The sequence below is a fragment of the Cololabis saira genome, chromosome 1, assembly GCF_033807715.1.
Source record: "Cololabis saira isolate AMF1-May2022 chromosome 1, fColSai1.1, whole genome shotgun sequence".
NCBI lineage: Eukaryota > Metazoa > Chordata > Actinopteri > Beloniformes > Belonidae > Cololabis > Cololabis saira.
In genome coordinates this window covers 29,927,259-29,946,019 of record NC_084587.1, presented here as the reverse complement: position 1 = coordinate 29,946,019, position 18,761 = coordinate 29,927,259, and the positions used below count along the sequence as shown (strand labels likewise).

General features: G+C 38.0%; 1 protein-coding gene across 1 annotated transcript in view; it reads right to left on the bottom strand.

Annotated features, from left to right (window-relative positions):
- The window catches only part of LOC133459287 (dynein heavy chain domain-containing protein 1), a 36,953-nt gene extending 29,610 nt beyond the window's left edge, over positions 1 to 7,343 (bottom strand). The window contains exons 1-6 of the mRNA XM_061739573.1: positions 6,841 to 7,343; positions 5,318 to 5,493; positions 2,712 to 2,790; positions 2,457 to 2,549; positions 2,241 to 2,356; positions 1,913 to 2,093 (exon numbers count right to left, since the gene is read on the bottom strand). Of these exons, the coding sequence (XP_061595557.1) occupies positions 1,913 to 2,093; positions 2,241 to 2,356; positions 2,457 to 2,549; positions 2,712 to 2,790; positions 5,318 to 5,493; positions 6,841 to 7,343 (1,148 nt within the window). The remainder of the gene's footprint in view (positions 1 to 1,912; positions 2,094 to 2,240; positions 2,357 to 2,456; positions 2,550 to 2,711; positions 2,791 to 5,317; positions 5,494 to 6,840) is intronic.
- Positions 7,344 to 18,761: the final 11,418 nt, after the last annotated feature.

Genomic DNA, 18,761 nt, shown 5'->3' with positions numbered 1-18,761 from the left:
GGTTACAATTGAAGGAAAGATGAACGTGGCCAAGTATATATCTATATATATCTGTATATATACAGATACGTATATCCCGGCAGGGCCTCAGACTGGGCCGAAGGTGAACCTTCCAACAAGCAGAGGTGGACAGAGTACTCAACCCCAGTACTTGAGTAACAGTACAAATACTACTGGTCAAAATTTACTCCGTTACAAGTAAAAGTAGCTCAGTCAAAATATTATTCGAATAAGAGTAGAAAAGTACTTGCTTTTAAAGGTACTTAAGTATCCAAAAGTAAATGCTTTTAAATTTACTTTAAGTAAAAGTAAGAGTAAGAGTAAGAGTAAATTTCTTATTTTCCACATCAGTAAATTACTATATTTTTTCTAAATTAATTTAAGGATCTTTTAACTCTTGTTTCTGAGAATTAACTCTTTGAAACCAGCTGCATTGATGTGCTGCTTTTAGAACCACAATGTTATATAAAACCTGCAGTCTTGACTTGTTGCGGCTCTGTCTTGACAAACGCAGGCTACTTTGGCGGTATCGTTTTGAGGAGGCTTGACGTATTTCCGCTTTACGTACATCCCAGTGGAGAGCGTGCACTGTGATAGGTCTCCTCCTTTGACAAAAACAGCTTGTGTCCAATAGGACTTTAGGGAAGAAGAAAAAAGAGCAGACCTGAAAGTAACGAGTACTTTTCAGCCTTCCTAGAAATGTACTCGAGTAAAAGTAAAAATATTTGTCTTGGAAATGTATTCAAGTAAGAGTAAAAAGTACCAAAGAAATCTAATACTCAAGTAAAGTACAAATCCTCTGGATATGTACTTAAGTACAGTACTCAAGTAAATTTACTCTGTTACTGTCCACAACTGCCAACAAGACAATGACCCTAAGCACACAGCTAAAACAACAAAGGAGCAGCTTGGGAACAACTCCGACCATTTTTGAGTGGCCCAGCCAGAACTCTGACCTAAACCCAATTGAGCATCTCTGGAGAGATTTGAAAATGACCCTCCACCAACATGCACCATCCAACACCATCCAACCTGACAGAACTGAAGAGGATCTGCAAAGAAGAATGGCAGATTATCCCCAAATCCAGGTGTGAAAAACCTGTTGCATCATTCCCGAGAAGACTCATGTCTGTACTCGCCCAAAAGGCTGCTTCTACTCAATACTGAGCAAAGGGTCTGAATACTTATGACCATGTGAGATTTCAGTTTTTCTTTTTTAGTAAATTTGCAAAAATCTCTAAATTTCTGTTTTTTTTCTGTAAAGATGGGGTGCTGAGTGTACATTAATGACAAATACAAACTTTTTTGATATTAGTAAATGGCTGCAATGAAACAAAGAGGGAAACATTTTAAATGTTTCCATACCCACTGTATATACATATACACACACACACATTTATGTATCAAATTGTAAATCATTCAAATACTTCTAAACACTGAATGCCGTTATGCAGATTTTTTGAAAATGGTAAAAATATAGAATAATGGTTAAATCATATTCAGCCTGTTTACTTTTTACTTCAGGATCAGGCCTTTCTGATCCTGAAGCAGGTAAAACTGATCACATGCAAAATATCCTTTAGAATAAACATACTCATCAGGAAGTCGAGTATGACCATATCAATGAAGTCCACCAGTCTTGTGCCTTTGTCATAAGGTGCAGTCTTTTTCACTGTTGAACAGTAATCAGGGTCAGTCTCCCATCTGGAACACAACAACATTCATGTACTTAAAAGGAGCATGTGAAAATGGCCCCATGGTTTATTGGCATTAAAGTAAACTACATGTGGCTTTAGCAAGAATAATGTGGAAAAGTAAAATTTAGGTAATTGTCAGTGTTCTGTCTGTTCAGAGGCAAATTGCTGAATCACTTGTTATCAACCAGCACAACAGTTCCTCCATATCAACTAACTTAGCCAGTTTGCTGCGGCTGTAAGCGCGTCTCCACGGGGATCTCCAGCTCTTTCGGGCCGCCAGGGTGGGGTCTGGCAGCATGACAGCTAAAGATGCCTCGAGGTCCTGGGGTCGGCCGCACACAGCATGCTCAGTAGAGCAGTAATAGGAACACACGCCATAGAAACACTCATTACCCACTAGGGGGAGCAAGAGGAGCACAGAGAAGGCACAAATAGGATAGGATAAAAATTAGTTTTAAAAAGGTTTGGAGTGCCTCACATATTTCAAGTCAGATATTTGAATACATTCAAGGCAAAGTGCATGAATAATTGAGGACTGTGTACCAGGGGAGGTAAAAAATGTTCTTGCCAACTTGCGGTCAGTAGTGACATCTTTGATCTCCTTGATTACATCCACCAGCCTTCCAACCGCAGGGGGGACTCTTCTGTAGCCCAAAATCCTGCAGAGAGAATGAGGGAATATGTGAGACAAGGACAGAGATCAAATGCACAGACTGAAGATATTTCATTAACCCTTTCACGTGTAATGCTTTAACTTACCTGTCCAGGTGAAATGCTGAAATTTCTGCATTGTGTCTCTCAAAGTCGGAGAAGTAGTAAAGGTTTAAGTTGCTCTCTTCATTTCGCTCCTGCCTGTCAAGAAAAAGGGATGCTCCTCATAAGCATATGGTAGAGCCTATATTACTAGTTCACTTCATCTAAAAACATTTAAAAAAATTTCTCTTCAGTATTTCACCAAACACACTCTCTAATATACAGTAGTCAGTGTTTTGGTTATTCCACTTTTGAGCTTACTTCATAGGTTTGAACAAGGCTTGTCCGTAATTAGGGAATGACATCACCAGCTTCAGTTGTGTCCCCCCAGACTTCTGCACTAAAGAAACAGTGTGTAAAAATGTTACCATAGCAACTAATACCACTACATACTCTCACATACACAATGCAGCAAAAAAATATTTGCGTCATCAGGAAGATATAGCACAACTCAGTCAGTCTGTGTATACACAACAGCGTGTCCATCTTTATGTGTCTCAGAAATAACATTTTCAGAGATGTTTGTCTCTTTTGACTCAATTGATGTCAGTTCTCCACAGCTTTCACCAGTCAAACTATTAGCATTAGCATTAGGTGCAATATGTTAGATTGATTTATCCTATTTGTTCAATTGTTATTAGATTGCTAAATAATTTCTTTGTATTTCTTATTTTCTCATTTTATTTCTTTTTACAATCTCCTTTTTTCTATAAAAAATATAAATATAAAAATAATAATAATAAATAAATAATAAATAATAATAAAAAAAAATATTTCTCACCTTTTGTCACTATCTTTTTTTTTTCTTTTTTCTATATTATATTTCTCTTGTTACTGTTTGCGATTCCCACCTCCCTGTCTCCTGCATTTTGGTCCCAACCTGCATGATAACCCCAACACAGACTGTATTTTAAAACCATTTATTTAGTCAATGGTGTATGAACATTTTAATGTCTCCCCACAGTGGCAAAAAACAATTTCCGCAGCTGTGTTACTTTTTAAAGATATTGCACTTTTCCACAGTAATTGAAACCAGTCCCTTAACCCTTCCTGATTTAAGTCGAGATGCCGTTTTTCTGCTGTATCTGGTTTTAAGACGATGAGGAACTTAAAATCCCAGTTCATTGACTGACCACTGGATCCTCAGTTTACACTGACCTCCATGTTAACAAGTCCAACTTTGTAGCAGAAACATATTAACTATGTGGTTAAAAAATTGTTTGGGTCTCCATAGCGAGGTTTCACATCCATTACAACTGTAGGAACAAATTTATGTAGGATTACAGTAGGAGTGTGGACTTTTGATTGACAGCCGACACCGCCAATGGGTAGCTATCAGCACATAGTCATTTATGATTTAAAGAGAATGCTTTTTTTAAATATAGTTTTTATACTGATAATTTCATTAACAGACTGCTGCAATGTGCTATGATCTGACCTGGAAGGGTCTGATGTCAAAGCTTAGCTTAAGTTAAGGTAAGCTTAGGTAGCTTGTGCTTACTTAGCACCTGCTGAAATGAATGGCCATTTGTGACTTTGCCACCAAAATGACATTTGAAACATGTGATCCCACCAGTAGCTCCTCCAGTATGAACCAGCTGAAGTTACCAGGAGCTAATCATTTCAGGGCATTTCTATGCAGAAGTCAACTGCAGTCACATTGTACGTTTCCCTGACTGCAACAGGTCTACCCTCTGGGCATCAACCCAAGCAACAGGGGCTGCCAGCAGAGCTCTGCTAGTTCTCAAAATGTTGTTTCAGTGGTGACAATTGAAATGAGGATGTTTAGACTACTTAATATAATATTAATTAATTAATATCATATGCTAGCAAGCAAGCTAAAATGGCATGTGGAAGGAAAAAGAGGCTTCAAAAACACTCATCAGAAAGTCTATGGGTGACATCACAGGCAGTTTGTCCAGTTCTTATTACACATGTTGTTAGATACATGTAATGAGATATAACCATTTAGCAGCTAAGCAATTGTTCAACGGCAGTAGCCTGGAATTATCTGGCCCATGTTAGTCTGAAAGGAGGTAAGCCAAATGTCCTCCTGAACCCTAATGAGAGTACAACCATTTTCAAAATCCTGTTACTGCTAGTACATCAGCACCCGGATGATGTGCTACCTCCATAAAGATTTACAGTCTACCCTGCATACCCCATAATTCCACTCCAGTGAAAACTTCTGGAAATAATAGCATACTTCTGTACCTGCCAACATCAACTGCTGAACCAGTGTGTTTTACTTGCAGCATGCAGTATGGGATTTATTGAATGGCCATGAAAAAGTTGGCGCTGAGAAGTTTACCACAGTCCCAGTGACTCATATATTTTTATCCATCAACAGCAGAAGCCCTCCAGTCTATGGTTGAAGCTCCAAAGTGCCTCAAAGCTTCACAGTTGCTTTCATTTCAGGAGAAGTTCAAAGTTAATCTACAAAGTGTGGCCCTAAACCTATGGTGTCACACGATCATAGCACTTCTTATCTTTGTTCTCCTTCTCCAATCCCTGAAGCTCACACGCCATTACCAACACACGTTTGGCTACGAATTTTAATGTTATTTCTGTTAGATCTACTGCTTTTCAAGTCACAGTGTCATTTTGCACAGATTACAGTCAGGGAGAAGTTCATCCATTTCAATTAAACTGAATCAGATGCTCCTGTCCTTAACTCTAAAGAAAAAAATAAAAGCTGTGATGCATGGTAATGTATCACAGCTTTTCCCACTGGTGTAACTGTGTCCGGCTCTGTGATCTGCAGTTATCAAATTGTTGAGGATTTAGACTGTTGAATAAAAAGGGAGCTGTTTCATACTGTCTAATGATTACCCAGATAAATCCATAACTGAGAAGCATTGCCATACCTGCGCTAACAATGCGTTGTGTGGCAATCTGCTGGATCAAAAGCTCAATGTTGGGATCACGATGAGGGAAAAGCTGCCAGCGCGTGATACCCAGATGGAAGCGCAGCCACGGAGGATGGCTACTGCTGCTGCTGTTCCACTGGACGTCATCATAGCCTTCTTGGCTGGCGCTTACCCTGGACACAGACCAGACTTTGTGAATGAACTTCACTGACATACTTTAATTATACAGGCTATATATATATATTTATATATAGCCTGTATGTATATATATATATATATATATATATATATATATATATATATATATACAAACAGAGTGACTATTTGCACCAGGGTACAAATAGCAAGCCCCCACCAGCTGAGCTATTCACACCCTGTTGACATATGAGAACAAATGCTTTGCCCATGCGCATGTGCACCAACGTGTCTGCAACAGAAGGCGCTTTTTCACTTGCCCATGCTCATGTGCACCACTCTAAAATTGGAACCATGTCAAAACAAGCCAGGCAAATGTCTGCTCTCACTCTTTTGTATGAAAATATTTTTCTCTTATGTCATTGTAAGATATTTTGAAGAGATTAAATTAAGTTTATCAAAAGTGGTGTGAATACATGCCAATCACTGTTAAGCTGATGGATTTTTTTTTTTTACAAATCATTTTTTTTATTTTTTTTTCTAATAATACATGGGTGCAAATAACATACATTGATATTGGTAGCAGGGTGTAAATAGCCTATTTGCACCCGGGTGGACAATCTAATCTGATCCAATCTAATATACATATATATATATATATATATATATATATATATATATATATATATATATATATATATATATATATATATATATATATTAGATTGGATCAGATTAGATTGTCCACCCGGGTGCAAGTACTGATGCATAGGCTATTTACATGTATATATATTTTTATATATATATATATATATATATATATATATATATATATATATATATATATATATATATATATATATATATATGTGTATATATTTTTTTTTTTTTCTTTTTGTGCATCACAGTGATGGTGGCAGACCTGTAATGCATATGCATGCACTACCTGCTCATAAGAATATATTCAATTAGGTACTTGATAATTATCAACCCCCTCAACTCAGCTTGACTCAGTTTTCTTTAGAAAGCATTTTAAAAACAATGTAGTTGACAAAGTGCTGGATGCCAAGAGAATTAAAACAAATAAAGACATCAGAAGAGGAGACCCCTAACATTAGTAGACAAGATAGTGTCACTTCTGCCTATGATACAAGAAAAAAAGCGGTCATCGCTGTCCCAACTGGGGGAAAAAAATGCCAAAGGAAAGGTTTACCCTCAGATCTGTTTCACGTTAAATAAATTCAAAATGGATATTAGAGATTATAAATTGCCCTGCGTCATTATACTGTAGTGAGGAGAGTTGTTGTCAGAAGATAAAATCTTAAATCACATAATTGAAGAACACACCGCTTCAGTCTGTGGACCATGAACTGAATCTTACTGACCACATGTCGGAGTTCGCCTCACTTGGCTTGACCTTTGGTTTTACTTTCAGCAGCCAGTCGACCTCGGGGATAGCAGGCATGGGAATGTTGTAAAGTGGATGGTCAAACAATGCCTCGAGCTTTAACAAATCAGATTCCAAAGATTTAGTGCGGTTGGCGTCATTACGACCACCACTTGATGCCATGGTGATTGGGGCCTTTTTAAATCCTTTCACTGACAAGCCCTTGTCAGAAAGTGTTTGCACATGACCTTTGGCATCCTTTTTTGGATCTTCATAGGAAGAATCACTTTGCATGACACCAGTTTGAGGCTCAGCTGGATCTCTGATCTTCCCCAAGGTGTTGTTGATGTGTGCCAAATCTTTAAGGACATTCGTCCTGGCAGGCAGCGGGGGGTCGCAGGGCGAGTGGTGAATAGAAAGTGAGAAAAATGCCAGGAAGAGATGGAAGAAAACAGCGATGAAGGCCAAGTACAGACAGATTGTCCTGGAGCGAAAACGCATTCGCCATGCCATCCCACTAAAAAGAGAGTAAGAGAAGATGAATGAATTTTTTTTTTTTTTAAAGAAAGTATTTGTTCATTTGAGAACCACAGCTTTTATAAAGCTTTAAATAAAGGAACTATCACGTATCAATATATAATAATTAATATACGTGTAAGTGTACAAATAATTGTATTTTACTGGAAAAAAAGGCAAGACAAAACAAACTTACATGCTCATTCTTTCTTCCTGAAAGTTGCCGGACAGTTTTCAGCTCTTCTTGATGTTTTTCCTTGTGTATGAGTCAATGAACTAGTTTTCTACTTTCTATGAGGTTGAGGTGGAGTGGTGCCAGGTTACAGTGATCTGGACACAGATCAATCTGTTTACCAAATTCATTTGACCCAAGCCTTTTTTTTTCTTTTTTTTTTACTACTCTTCTCTATCCTTCAAGAGCAAAAAGGATATATCCCTAAAAGTATTATAATATATACTACAAACAAGACTATTTAACAGTCTACACTTGATAAAAGCAGTGGAATAAAACGGGCAGTCATCATTCTAGCATAATCATGTTCTGCAACATTAGTTTACAGATGAAAGATACATAAAAACTCAAGATTTAACTAATTTAATGTTTCTGTCTTTAACACGAAACCGTCATTTCTTCAGCACTTTTGATGACAATAGTGATAAAGAGGGTTATACACCTGCAAAAATGTACTTAGTCAATTGCATCATGACAGCCAATTCTGTTGGAACCATAAAAGCACACAAAAGGCTTATCAGAGAAGTGATAAAAGCACACTATTCCATCCTGTAAAAAAAAAAATTATTATCACATTATCCATCCATCCATCCATTATCTATACCCGCTTTATCCTTTGCGGGGTCACGGGGGTCTGCTTGAGCCTATCCCAGCTCATTTCAGGTGAGAGGCAGGTGTTACACACTGGACAGGTCACCAGTCCATCGCAGTCACAGTATTCAGTTAGTTGTTATCTATGCCTTGGTTATAGGATGAGCAGTCCAGTTTAAACCAGAAGGTCCTCCAGTGTAATGTTTTTCAATTAATCTATGGAAAACATTCATGCATTCTTTATACCTGCTTCATATTTATCGGGGCTGCAGGGGAAGGTGGAGCCTAATCCACCTTAAAGGACGAGGGGTAAAATATAGCTTGGACAGGTGCTCAGGAAAACCTTTGTTAGGAAATCATGGACAGAAGAATACAGCTAAAGGGACAAATAAGCATTGATGTGAGCCTAATCTACACTATACATGTTAGTGTATATGATAGTCTGGCCGACCATATTGTGACATGCATCGTTTCCCGATTGGTTTGTATGCCGATCACATGCCATCCAGAGGCAGGCTGTCTTACATAACTTTGTACTGACTAATTAAAATCAAAGACGAATTCTTTGTATCAAAGTGTCTGTCCAGTGATGGACAGACATTTCCATTCCCGCCTGTTAATTAACACTGAAGCTCACACAAGCCACAGCGTTCACTGTGAAGTTTTGATCTGTAAAGAGTCCATGAGTGTGTTCACTCAGCACAATCCACATATGCCATGGGCGTGACACTCAAAGAGAACATCGCTCGAGTCTCTCGCTGTATCAAGTTATTAGACGCGAACTGACCAGATTTAATTTGAGCTTTTTCCTCACATATGGTAGCATTCATCCATTATTCACCAGCACTCATGAAGCACTGAAGTGCTGGGTAGAAGCATAAGCTATGTTCAAATGAGGAAAAAAATGATCTACATGTTATACAACAACCACAGTATGATTGAAGGTTAAGGAGGAAAATATTTGGAAAAACCCATTCTACATATTGTGAAACAATTCGGGAATAACTGGATAAATAAGATGGTAATCTTATTAATGTCTATCTATAACACTGAAGAGTGAATTAAAAGGTTAAAAATGGTCTGTTGTGGGGTGAGGTGCACAGGAGACTGGAGCGGCAGGAGTTTCAATAAGGTCATTTTAATTAAACATAAAGGGCTGCTGAGCAGGATACAGACCAAAGCAGCCAAAAAGCCCAAACCTGAAGGGATCAGGCTTGAACTAGGCAGAACCAAAAATAAAGCAAAAACAGGGAAGCAAAAAACTGTAATGTTAAGTAACAATAACAAGCCGAACCAAAAATAGGATGAAGGGAAAGAATACTGATATACTGACAGGACTAATGAGGCACATGTGCAGACACTCAGGGCAAACTAGGACAAAGGAAGACAAGGTTAAACTAAACACACAGGTCCCGACTTTCAAGAAAAAACATTGTAGTTACCAGAAAACCGATAAGATTTGAGGCAAAACACAAGACAAGACCCGAGAACACCAACATAGAACTGAACCCTGAACAACACGACAAAAACTGACCCTACATTTTACAATGTCAGACTCATCCTGGGCCACATCATCACCATGGTTACCAGTTGGTTACCGGTTATATAGCAATTTCAAGGCTATTTAAATATAGTTACTGTTGAATCGTATGTTTATTATACATGCCTCTGCATTCATTTATTATTAAAAGACCTAAATCATGACTCTCACAATTCAGGCTACCAGAAAACGGTTAGATGTACCGGTATAGGTCTTTTTTTTTTCAATTCTTAGATTTTTTGATACCTTTCTTGGATTCTAACATTCTATAACTTTTCTTCGAGTTGAAGCACAGAAACAAAGAGAAAGTTTTATCAGTTACCTCTAGGGGTAATATTGGACTCAGATCTGAACTTCAACAGCCACATTAAATCAATAACATTAGTAGCTTTTTTTACCATCTAAAAAACATTGCCAGAATCAAAGGAATAGTGTCTAAAACAGCTTTGCTTGTGTACAAGTCTCCTCATGGCTTAGTGCCAAAGTACATCTCTGACATGTTGGAGTCATATGAACCAACTCAGACTGTGAGAACCTCAGGGAGTGATCTCTTGCTGGTGCCCAGAGTCAGGACTAAACGAGGTGAAGCTGCGTTTCTGCTTTATGCTCCAAAAATCTGGAACAGTCTTCCAGAAGATGTGAAACAGGCCTCAACTCTGACAATGTTTAAATCCTGGCTGAAAACAGTTCTATTTAGCTGTGCACATGACAACGGAAAGGATTTTATATGCATGCTTTGTTTTTAATTTAGTTTAATTAATAATTAATACATTTTTATTTTTTTGAATGATTTTATTAGCCTTTTTGTGATTTTATGTAGCTGTAAAGCACTTTGAATTGTTCTCTACAAATAAACTTGCCTTTAAATATCCTTCCCTCTGAATAAAGGTTTCTTTTCTCCGCGGCATACTGAAGAAATGAGATGACTAAAATACTAATATCATAAATAATATATAAATAAAATAAATATATATATATATACATATATATAACATAATAAATTAGTAGCAATAACAAAATATTGATGAGACTGACCAGCATGTCTTGCAAGTTCTCTTAGTGTTTTGTCTATTAAATTTGTAGGAAAATCAAGACATGATAAAATTGTTGGCACGATAAAGGTACCGCATAAACATCTATTAAACCAATGTGTTTAAACCATAAACTTATGAAAACATGTAGATGTAACTAACCACGGATTTAAAAAGTGAAGCTAGTAAGAGCCTCAAACCTGCATTATATTCAGTAAACAACCAGTTTGTGCTTTAGTATTTGGAGGAATTACTAATGTCAAAGGGTGAAAAATAAATATTTTGTAAACATTCACAGATCAGTAATTTTCAAATCTTTATTCTGACTTTCCTGTTAATCACAGCAGTTGAAATATTTGACTCTAGTTGCTGATCTTTTGCCTGCCAGAAAAATCCATCTATGTGGGTGTTTTGGAAGCCATTCAACTGTGGGTCGCCACTGCTTTAAATCTTCTTGGTCATCCACTTATTGTTAACTACTTTTGTCTGATGCAGAGAGTAGATCAGAGACACGCTCCATCTCTGTCCCCTATTGATCTATTATAAATGAGCTAGTTGAGATTTGATCCACATGTGCTCAGACACTCATCTATTTATGCAACTTTACTTCACCATCCTCTTCTCCTGGTATGCTGATGCAAATTTTTACAATGAATCTTTGGTGACTTACCGCAACAATGATGTAAAAATCTAAAGAAAAAAAATCTAATGTATATACATTTATGAATGACTAATTAATGGAGTATTAATAAAACTAAATTGAATTTAACTGAATTCAGTTGAATTGAAGTTACAGTGTCCCTTGATGTTTACGGCAACAATGATGTGTTTGAGCCGTGAAAAGGCACAACTGCAGCAACTGATGGTCAAAACGGGGGCTGCCTCATGCGCACGCTTAGAAAAAACACACAGAAATGAAAGATTGTGTTTCACAACTCTATATTTAAAAAAGAAGAAAGCCCACTATTGAATTTCAGATGAAAGAATCATCACTCCCTCTACTTTCTGCTGTCCTCTGATGCCCACACGCTTTTACCTCTTGGCTATTCAGCACGATCCTCTCTTAGCTTTTCATCCTCACACTCTTTATATCTTTGAACAGCTCCTAAAATATATTAATTTTCAATCTGTGGACACTAAAAAAATCTACGTACTCTGCTTTGAAATGTTTTGTTTTTTTCAGCACCACCAACTGAATTCTGAGTCATCCATCACTCATTGTTTCTTCTTTTCTTTTCTTTTTTTCCCACCTCCTGAGTGTGTCAATAATACACACGCTCAGGGATGCTCTAAAACTCCACTCGTCATCAGGGCTGGTAAGGAGGTTGCTAAGATACAGCACTGAGCTGATGTGCCTCATCATAAAGCATCAGAGACATGCTTCATATTAGGCAGAATGTGAAGTCAAACCTCAGCAATTAGAGAAATAATATTCAATAGCTCTATATAGATAACAGCCATACTGTATTTACATAGACTGATGCCGTAACAACATAGATGAAACATTTGACAGTTGCCATCCATTTTTCAGACCCATTCATCATTATGTCCTTTTTAAATGTAACTTTATGAAAATTCCCCAGCCATTTCATTAAGTACACTTACGCCTAATAAAGTGTATTTACTGTATATACATACACTCATGACTTTATTAGGTATACCAAGTGTAACTGATGAAGTGGTCAGTGTGTGTATATATTCCATCCATCCCTTTCCTATACCCGTTTTATCCTGTGAAGGATCATGGGGATGCATATATTCTTTCTTTCTTTTTTTTAATTCAATTATTAACCAACCATGCATTTTCCCTCAAATTTGGATTTTTTTAGTCTTTCGCTCCTTTTTTAAAATTTCAAACCAATCATCATTTCCTCCAGGCAATGCATGCTGCTGTTTTCAACAAAAGCCCAGAATACCCAAACCTGTAAAACTCTAAAACTCTAACATGCAGATGAACTGTATTAGCTTAAAAACATAATGTAGAGGATTATTTAGATGCCAAAGATATCAAGGTGAACTTGTGGTTGAAATAAGTCTGCTGAATATGTTGTAACTCCTGTTCACTGATCCAGCCAAAATGTGTATGTTGTGTCCCGGTGGGGATAAATGGGCTGAAAAATGGGCCCTCGTCTATATATCATTGTCATTGTCTGGCTCCATATTGGCCCCATGTGAATTTCCCACTTGGGGTCATGTGGTTAGCACAAATGGGACCCAGATGAGCCCATACCTATCCATCATCCGTGTACCTGAGCATAACCAGTGCAAGCGAATTACATGGGTCCAACAAGGAACCAAATGGGAGAATGTGTTGTTATTTTTCATCCAATCTATATCAGATTGGCCTAACATAAAAACATTGGCTGGGTATTTTTTCTCCAGAAGATTGAGCTATTGTAGCATGTTAACTTCACATATACTGTTGGCCTATTTTGCAGTAAACTCAATTAATATATTGCATTTAGTCCACCACATAGCTGCATGAGGACAGTTGACAGAAACTATCATGCATGCTAACCCTGACTCCTTAAATATAGAATCCCCAATCAACCTAACATGCAAACATTTGGATCAGGGTAGGAAACCAGAATACCTGAAGAAAACCCAGACACGGGGTGAACAAATAAGCCCCACACCTGCCCGTGCTGGAATGTTCATGTTTATTTTCTTGATGTGAGGTGACAATGCTTACTCGCGTAATCCAGTTTAATTTCCCTTGGTGGAAATTTGTCGGCAAATTCAGTGAAAGCCCTAAAGATGCTCTTGCAAGAAAGCTTTTCGATGCTGCCACAAAACAAACTAACAGTCTTTAGTGACTTTGTGGCTCTTAGATATGAATATTTAACAATATGGAGCAGACACAAGCGGAGGGACGAGATATATAAAGAGTGTCTGAGGTAAATAATAGATGATGTGTCTCTTGTGACTGAAGCATGTTTACTGGCACACTATTCACCGGATTAATCCTAGTGCTGTTACTGTAATTGCTGGATGTACAGAGTTCTTCACATGAAATAGGTCAACCAGGTAAATCCGGGTGAAAGCTGTTATTGCATTATGTTGGTATCGAGTCATCGCGTCCATTTGTTTACATAGAAAAATGAGGTCACAACCATTTACTCTTAATCGTGCGTTTGATGGTGGAGTCACACATAAAAGTCAGGCGAGGAACCTGATTTTGATCCAATTTGCATTTGAGCCAATATTTTCTGCACTTTATTTGTTTGTCGCTGTCCTTCACATGCTGTTTGGAAAAAGAGGCTGCCAACTTTCAGTATCTATTTGAATTAATCCTGGTTCAAAATATTTCTCTCTAAAAAACATAAATCCATTTAATAATTTGTTTGTATAAAGGGGACATTTAATTATGACCCCAATTTATTTTTTTAAAAGAAAAAAAAAGATTTGGGACACTGTAAAATGTAAAAAACACAATGGGGAAATGTATTCTCTCATTTAACCCATTTCTAGTCAAACTAGGAGCAGTAATCTGCCATTTGCACGGCGCCCGGGGAGCAGTAAGGGTTAAGGGCCTTGCTCAGGGCCCCTCGGTTGCAATCCAGGGGCTTGAACCTGGGTCCTCTAGACCCCAGCCCCCCCTCTGTAAATACTAGGCTACCACCCCCCATAAAATCTCATAAATTCATAATTTATTCAAAATGGAACATAAAAAAAACATCAAATGTTCAAACTAGGAAAAAAAGAGCATTTGAGGTCATAATACAAAACAGTGGGGACAAGTTGATGCTTACGGCCGTGTAGCATCTCCTCTTCTTTTAACAACAGTCCTTATACGTGAGGAAACTGAGGAGTCTTTAAGGGAATGGAGACATTGTTCACATCTGATCTAATATTATGAGCTCTTTAGCAGTCCTGGGCTGCCTTTATTGTATTTTTAATTCCTAATATTGGCAAATATTTTCTGCAGTGAAAGTACTGGACTGCAAGCATGCCAGTTTACCACCTTGGCTCTTCTCCCATGACTCCTTGGTTTTGTCATAGATGTGTTTTAGCATTGTATTATTGAAAAATACAAGGCCTTTAACTGAAGAAAAAACTGTTTGGATGAAAGCATTTGTTGATCTGAAACCTATACCTTACCGAGTGCTGATGACGAACAGTGTGGTCCCTCTCTTCAATAATCCGGGGGATGCAGTGTCCATACTTTCTGAAAATAATACCACAGGACAGATTTCCACTCAGTCTCAGTCCATTTTAAATTAGCTTCGGCCCAAAGCTTTGCATTACAGAAATGTAAGCTGGATTTCTGGATGGCATCGCAGACTGTCCATAGAAAGTGACTCCCAGATGTGTTCCTGATTGCATGCAGACCTTTCCATTAGAGTCACACCTGTTGTTATTGCAGTGAGATGCAGTGTAAGACCCTTAATGGCACTTTTCCATTAGTACCTACTCAGCGCGCTTCTACTCGCCACGCCCCGTCTTGCGCTTTTCCACTACGGGCCGAGACGGGTGGAGGCGTGCCAAGTAGATACTTTTTCTGTACCTGTACTGCCGAGGTTCTGAGCGTGTTGAGTCGGCCCTGTATCTGACATCATCACAATACACGCCACCGATTGCCCGGGGCGGCGGGGCCGTCAGACGTTTGAATCAGGAAGCGGGAGTCAGTAGGAGAGCAGCCCGAGGCTTCTTCATTTTATCCGACAGGCAATGGCAGCGCAAAAGTCTGTTTCGTGATCCAACTCTGAGGTGCAGATGTTCATAAACCTGGTGCTGAGGAGAGAATTAAAAAGGGATCTAGACGGGCGATAAGGAACGACCAGATCTACAAGGCACTCGGTCACTTCATAGCTGAAGGCTCCAGCTGAACGCTGATTTATGGTTCCACGTTACACCAACGCAGAGCCTACGGTGTAAGGTACGCGGCAACGCGCACCATATGCCGTAGGCTACGCCGTCGATTTAGTGCGGAACCATAATTCAGGCTCTCATCAGCGCCGACGAACAAAATTTAAAAAAAAAGACGTTGCCGCTTGAAGCTTCTTTCACTCTAATTTTTTAACTTGATATCGAACACAAGCCACAGACCCAGACAGCACATATATCATCTCCTCCAGGTTCTACATCTTTAGTGTTGTCTTCTCTGTTTAGATCACACAATCAAATACGTCACAGCAGCTTCGCTCCAACCCGCCCACTTCTCACCACCTGGGTGTCCAAAAACAAACGAGGACAAAGCGGGTGGAGGCGAGACAAAAAGGGCCATAATTGTGTGTTGTGTGTACTGCTGCTACTCAAGGCGAATTTCCCCACTGAGGGATGAATAAAGGACAATCTAATCTAATCTAATCTAATTATAACCTGAAGACCACGGCCATGCTATACTGATTTTTGACACACATCTCATCAAATTCTGTGAATACTTTGATAATGCTACTGTATTGTAGATGAGTCTTCACAATTTTCTGCATAGAAACATTATCTTAAAACTATAAAATAATATGTATGTAGATTCTCACAAATGGCATCTCCGCTCATCTTTACCTCTTAGAAAACCTCCAAGATGCTCTTTTTCATGTTACTTAACTGTTACCATTTAAGCTTATCATAGCGAGATGTTCCATAAGCTGTTTTGTTTTTGTACCTGTTACTTTTCGAGCTTTTTGCAGCTGCTTTTTTTATTTTTGATATATTGAAGGCATCAATTTAAAAATGAACTAATATTTTTCATGAAATGGTCAAATTTCTCACTTTCAACATGTGTGTGCTTGACCCACAAACACATACCAATTATCTCAACTGGAAATGCTGAGACAATCTACGACAAAGTCAAAATCACCGTATTTTTGATAAAGGACTCAAACATGTAGATATGTTTATGACACTGTGCTTTTTGGCCAAAAAAAAGAGGTTTGTTTTTAAAGCCAACCATGGTGTTTTCATAATCACCCATGCAGATTTCAATAGCTCCACCTAGTTGGTTCTAGTTCTTCAAATAAATTACAGTCTTTTAGTACCAATTCTGAATCTGACAGATTATTTACTTTTTGCATTTGCCTCTCTAAGATTTTGATACCTTTGCAAAGACAATCTATTAAAAATAACAGGAACAAAAGTCCCAAACAAGTATGTGTTTGAGTCCCAGTATGCATACTGTAGAGTAGTCCTCCTGTGAAGGGCATCGTTATGGGTAAAAAAAAAACCTGAAATATTTACATTTTAACTGTGACCGAGGTAGAAGATGCACTGATGAAAGATAATTTACAATAAGTATTGTGGCACTAAGATGTCACAACAGGGAGACAGTTAACGGTTAATAAAAGTTTTAAAACTCATGGGAGATTCCTTGTAAATGACTACTGAAATAAAGATGCTGACACTAAATATACATGTGAAAAATGTCTCAAAAGCCTTACTGGTAAAACATATCGTGGCTTTGATGATGATAAATTACATGCAACACCGCGTAGTCAGGCGCTTGAGTACATGAACATGAATGCATTGGATACATGCCATGTAAGCACTTTGTTTGGAATATGATCAAAACTGGGATGAGAAGCGAGACCTGTGTACAGATTTTGAAAGGGGAAGAGTTGAATTTGTGAGTTGAGAATCGAGGCTAACCTGATGTGGGGTCATGTTGCCTTTTATACACGAATGCTGAGGCAGAATGTTGGCAGATTGTGCTGATCTGTCAATAATAGCGACCTTTGTGCCTCCACTGCTGGGTCACAACAGCCTCTGCTCTTTGAAGAGCAATTCATGATGCCTCTCAAATATGCCACATCTTTCTGTTAGCTCCTAAAAACTGTACACTTAATAACTTTTTCTTTAGTCCATCCCTGCATATTTACTCTTAAGGCAAGTGTATCTTTTGTTCACAGATTTAACTTGCTGGTGGTTGCACATTATTACTTTGAATGACAGCCAGAATGGTCCGCTGCTTGTCAATAGGCAATACAGTAAGCGTGACCGAACTAAGGGATTTCACGTCTCAGAGCAACATGCTGGAAGTCGTTCTTAAATTTTCCTCATCTTTTATTCGTGTACCAACGTACATCAGTGTAAGGTGGTACCAACCACAGGCTATATAAAACAACTAACATTAGTACCAATAATATGTTTTTCACCTTTAATTTCTTAAAGGTATAGCAATGCATTTAACAGAGATTTCAATAACTTCATAATAAGCCCCCAGACACCACTGAACAAAACCAGTTTAGCGCACTTCTTGTTCTCTATGAACACATTTGTAAATTTCAAAACCTTTTTTTTTTTCTTATAAATGTCTCTTAGAAGAAACATTCAAATTGTAAAGCTCCAGCTTTTCAACATAACTTACTCCAGGAGAGATTATTTGCAAAAGAATGGTGAAACTCAAATTTCCGATTAGGTAGTGCTGCGTGGGGTCGTGTTTCCATTGAGCGGTATTTGTCTCTGTATGAGTGTAACTCTCAGTATCTCGTCCTGTGAGACCTCCATTCAAAACAACGAAAAAGAAAATCTCAACTTTGAAGAACATCTTTAGTCTTTCTCAACACTGTTGGGAAAATAGCCATGATACAGACAGCAGATGATCAAAGTTTTTATGTAGGCCTAATGCATGATGATGAGGTATAATAGCACTACTACATTGTATTGTCCTCTCCATTCATCCTTAACACCTGTGGCCAAAAAAAGCTGGAAACTAGATTTTGATGACTTCAGGTTGGTTGACGCCCAGCGCTGTAGTGAAAATATGAAATAACTGTATCCATTACTCTTTTGTAATAAGATGTATTATCGAATTGCCTCCAAAACCCACCTTGCGAAAGCGTAAAAAGGTATTTGCAAAACTTGGGAGTTGTTTTTTTATTTTTTTATAAATGATTGCCGGTTTTCTTTTTCAATATTTAGGTTTTGCGCAAATCTAAAAGTAATGGAAACGCGACTAATGTATAGTTTCCAATTTTAAAACGCAACAGTAAAGCAAGATATTAGTATATTAGTCTTGTGTGGGAAAAAATGTTCTTTTATATCAAAAACTTAAAGATTTATTGACACGTGAA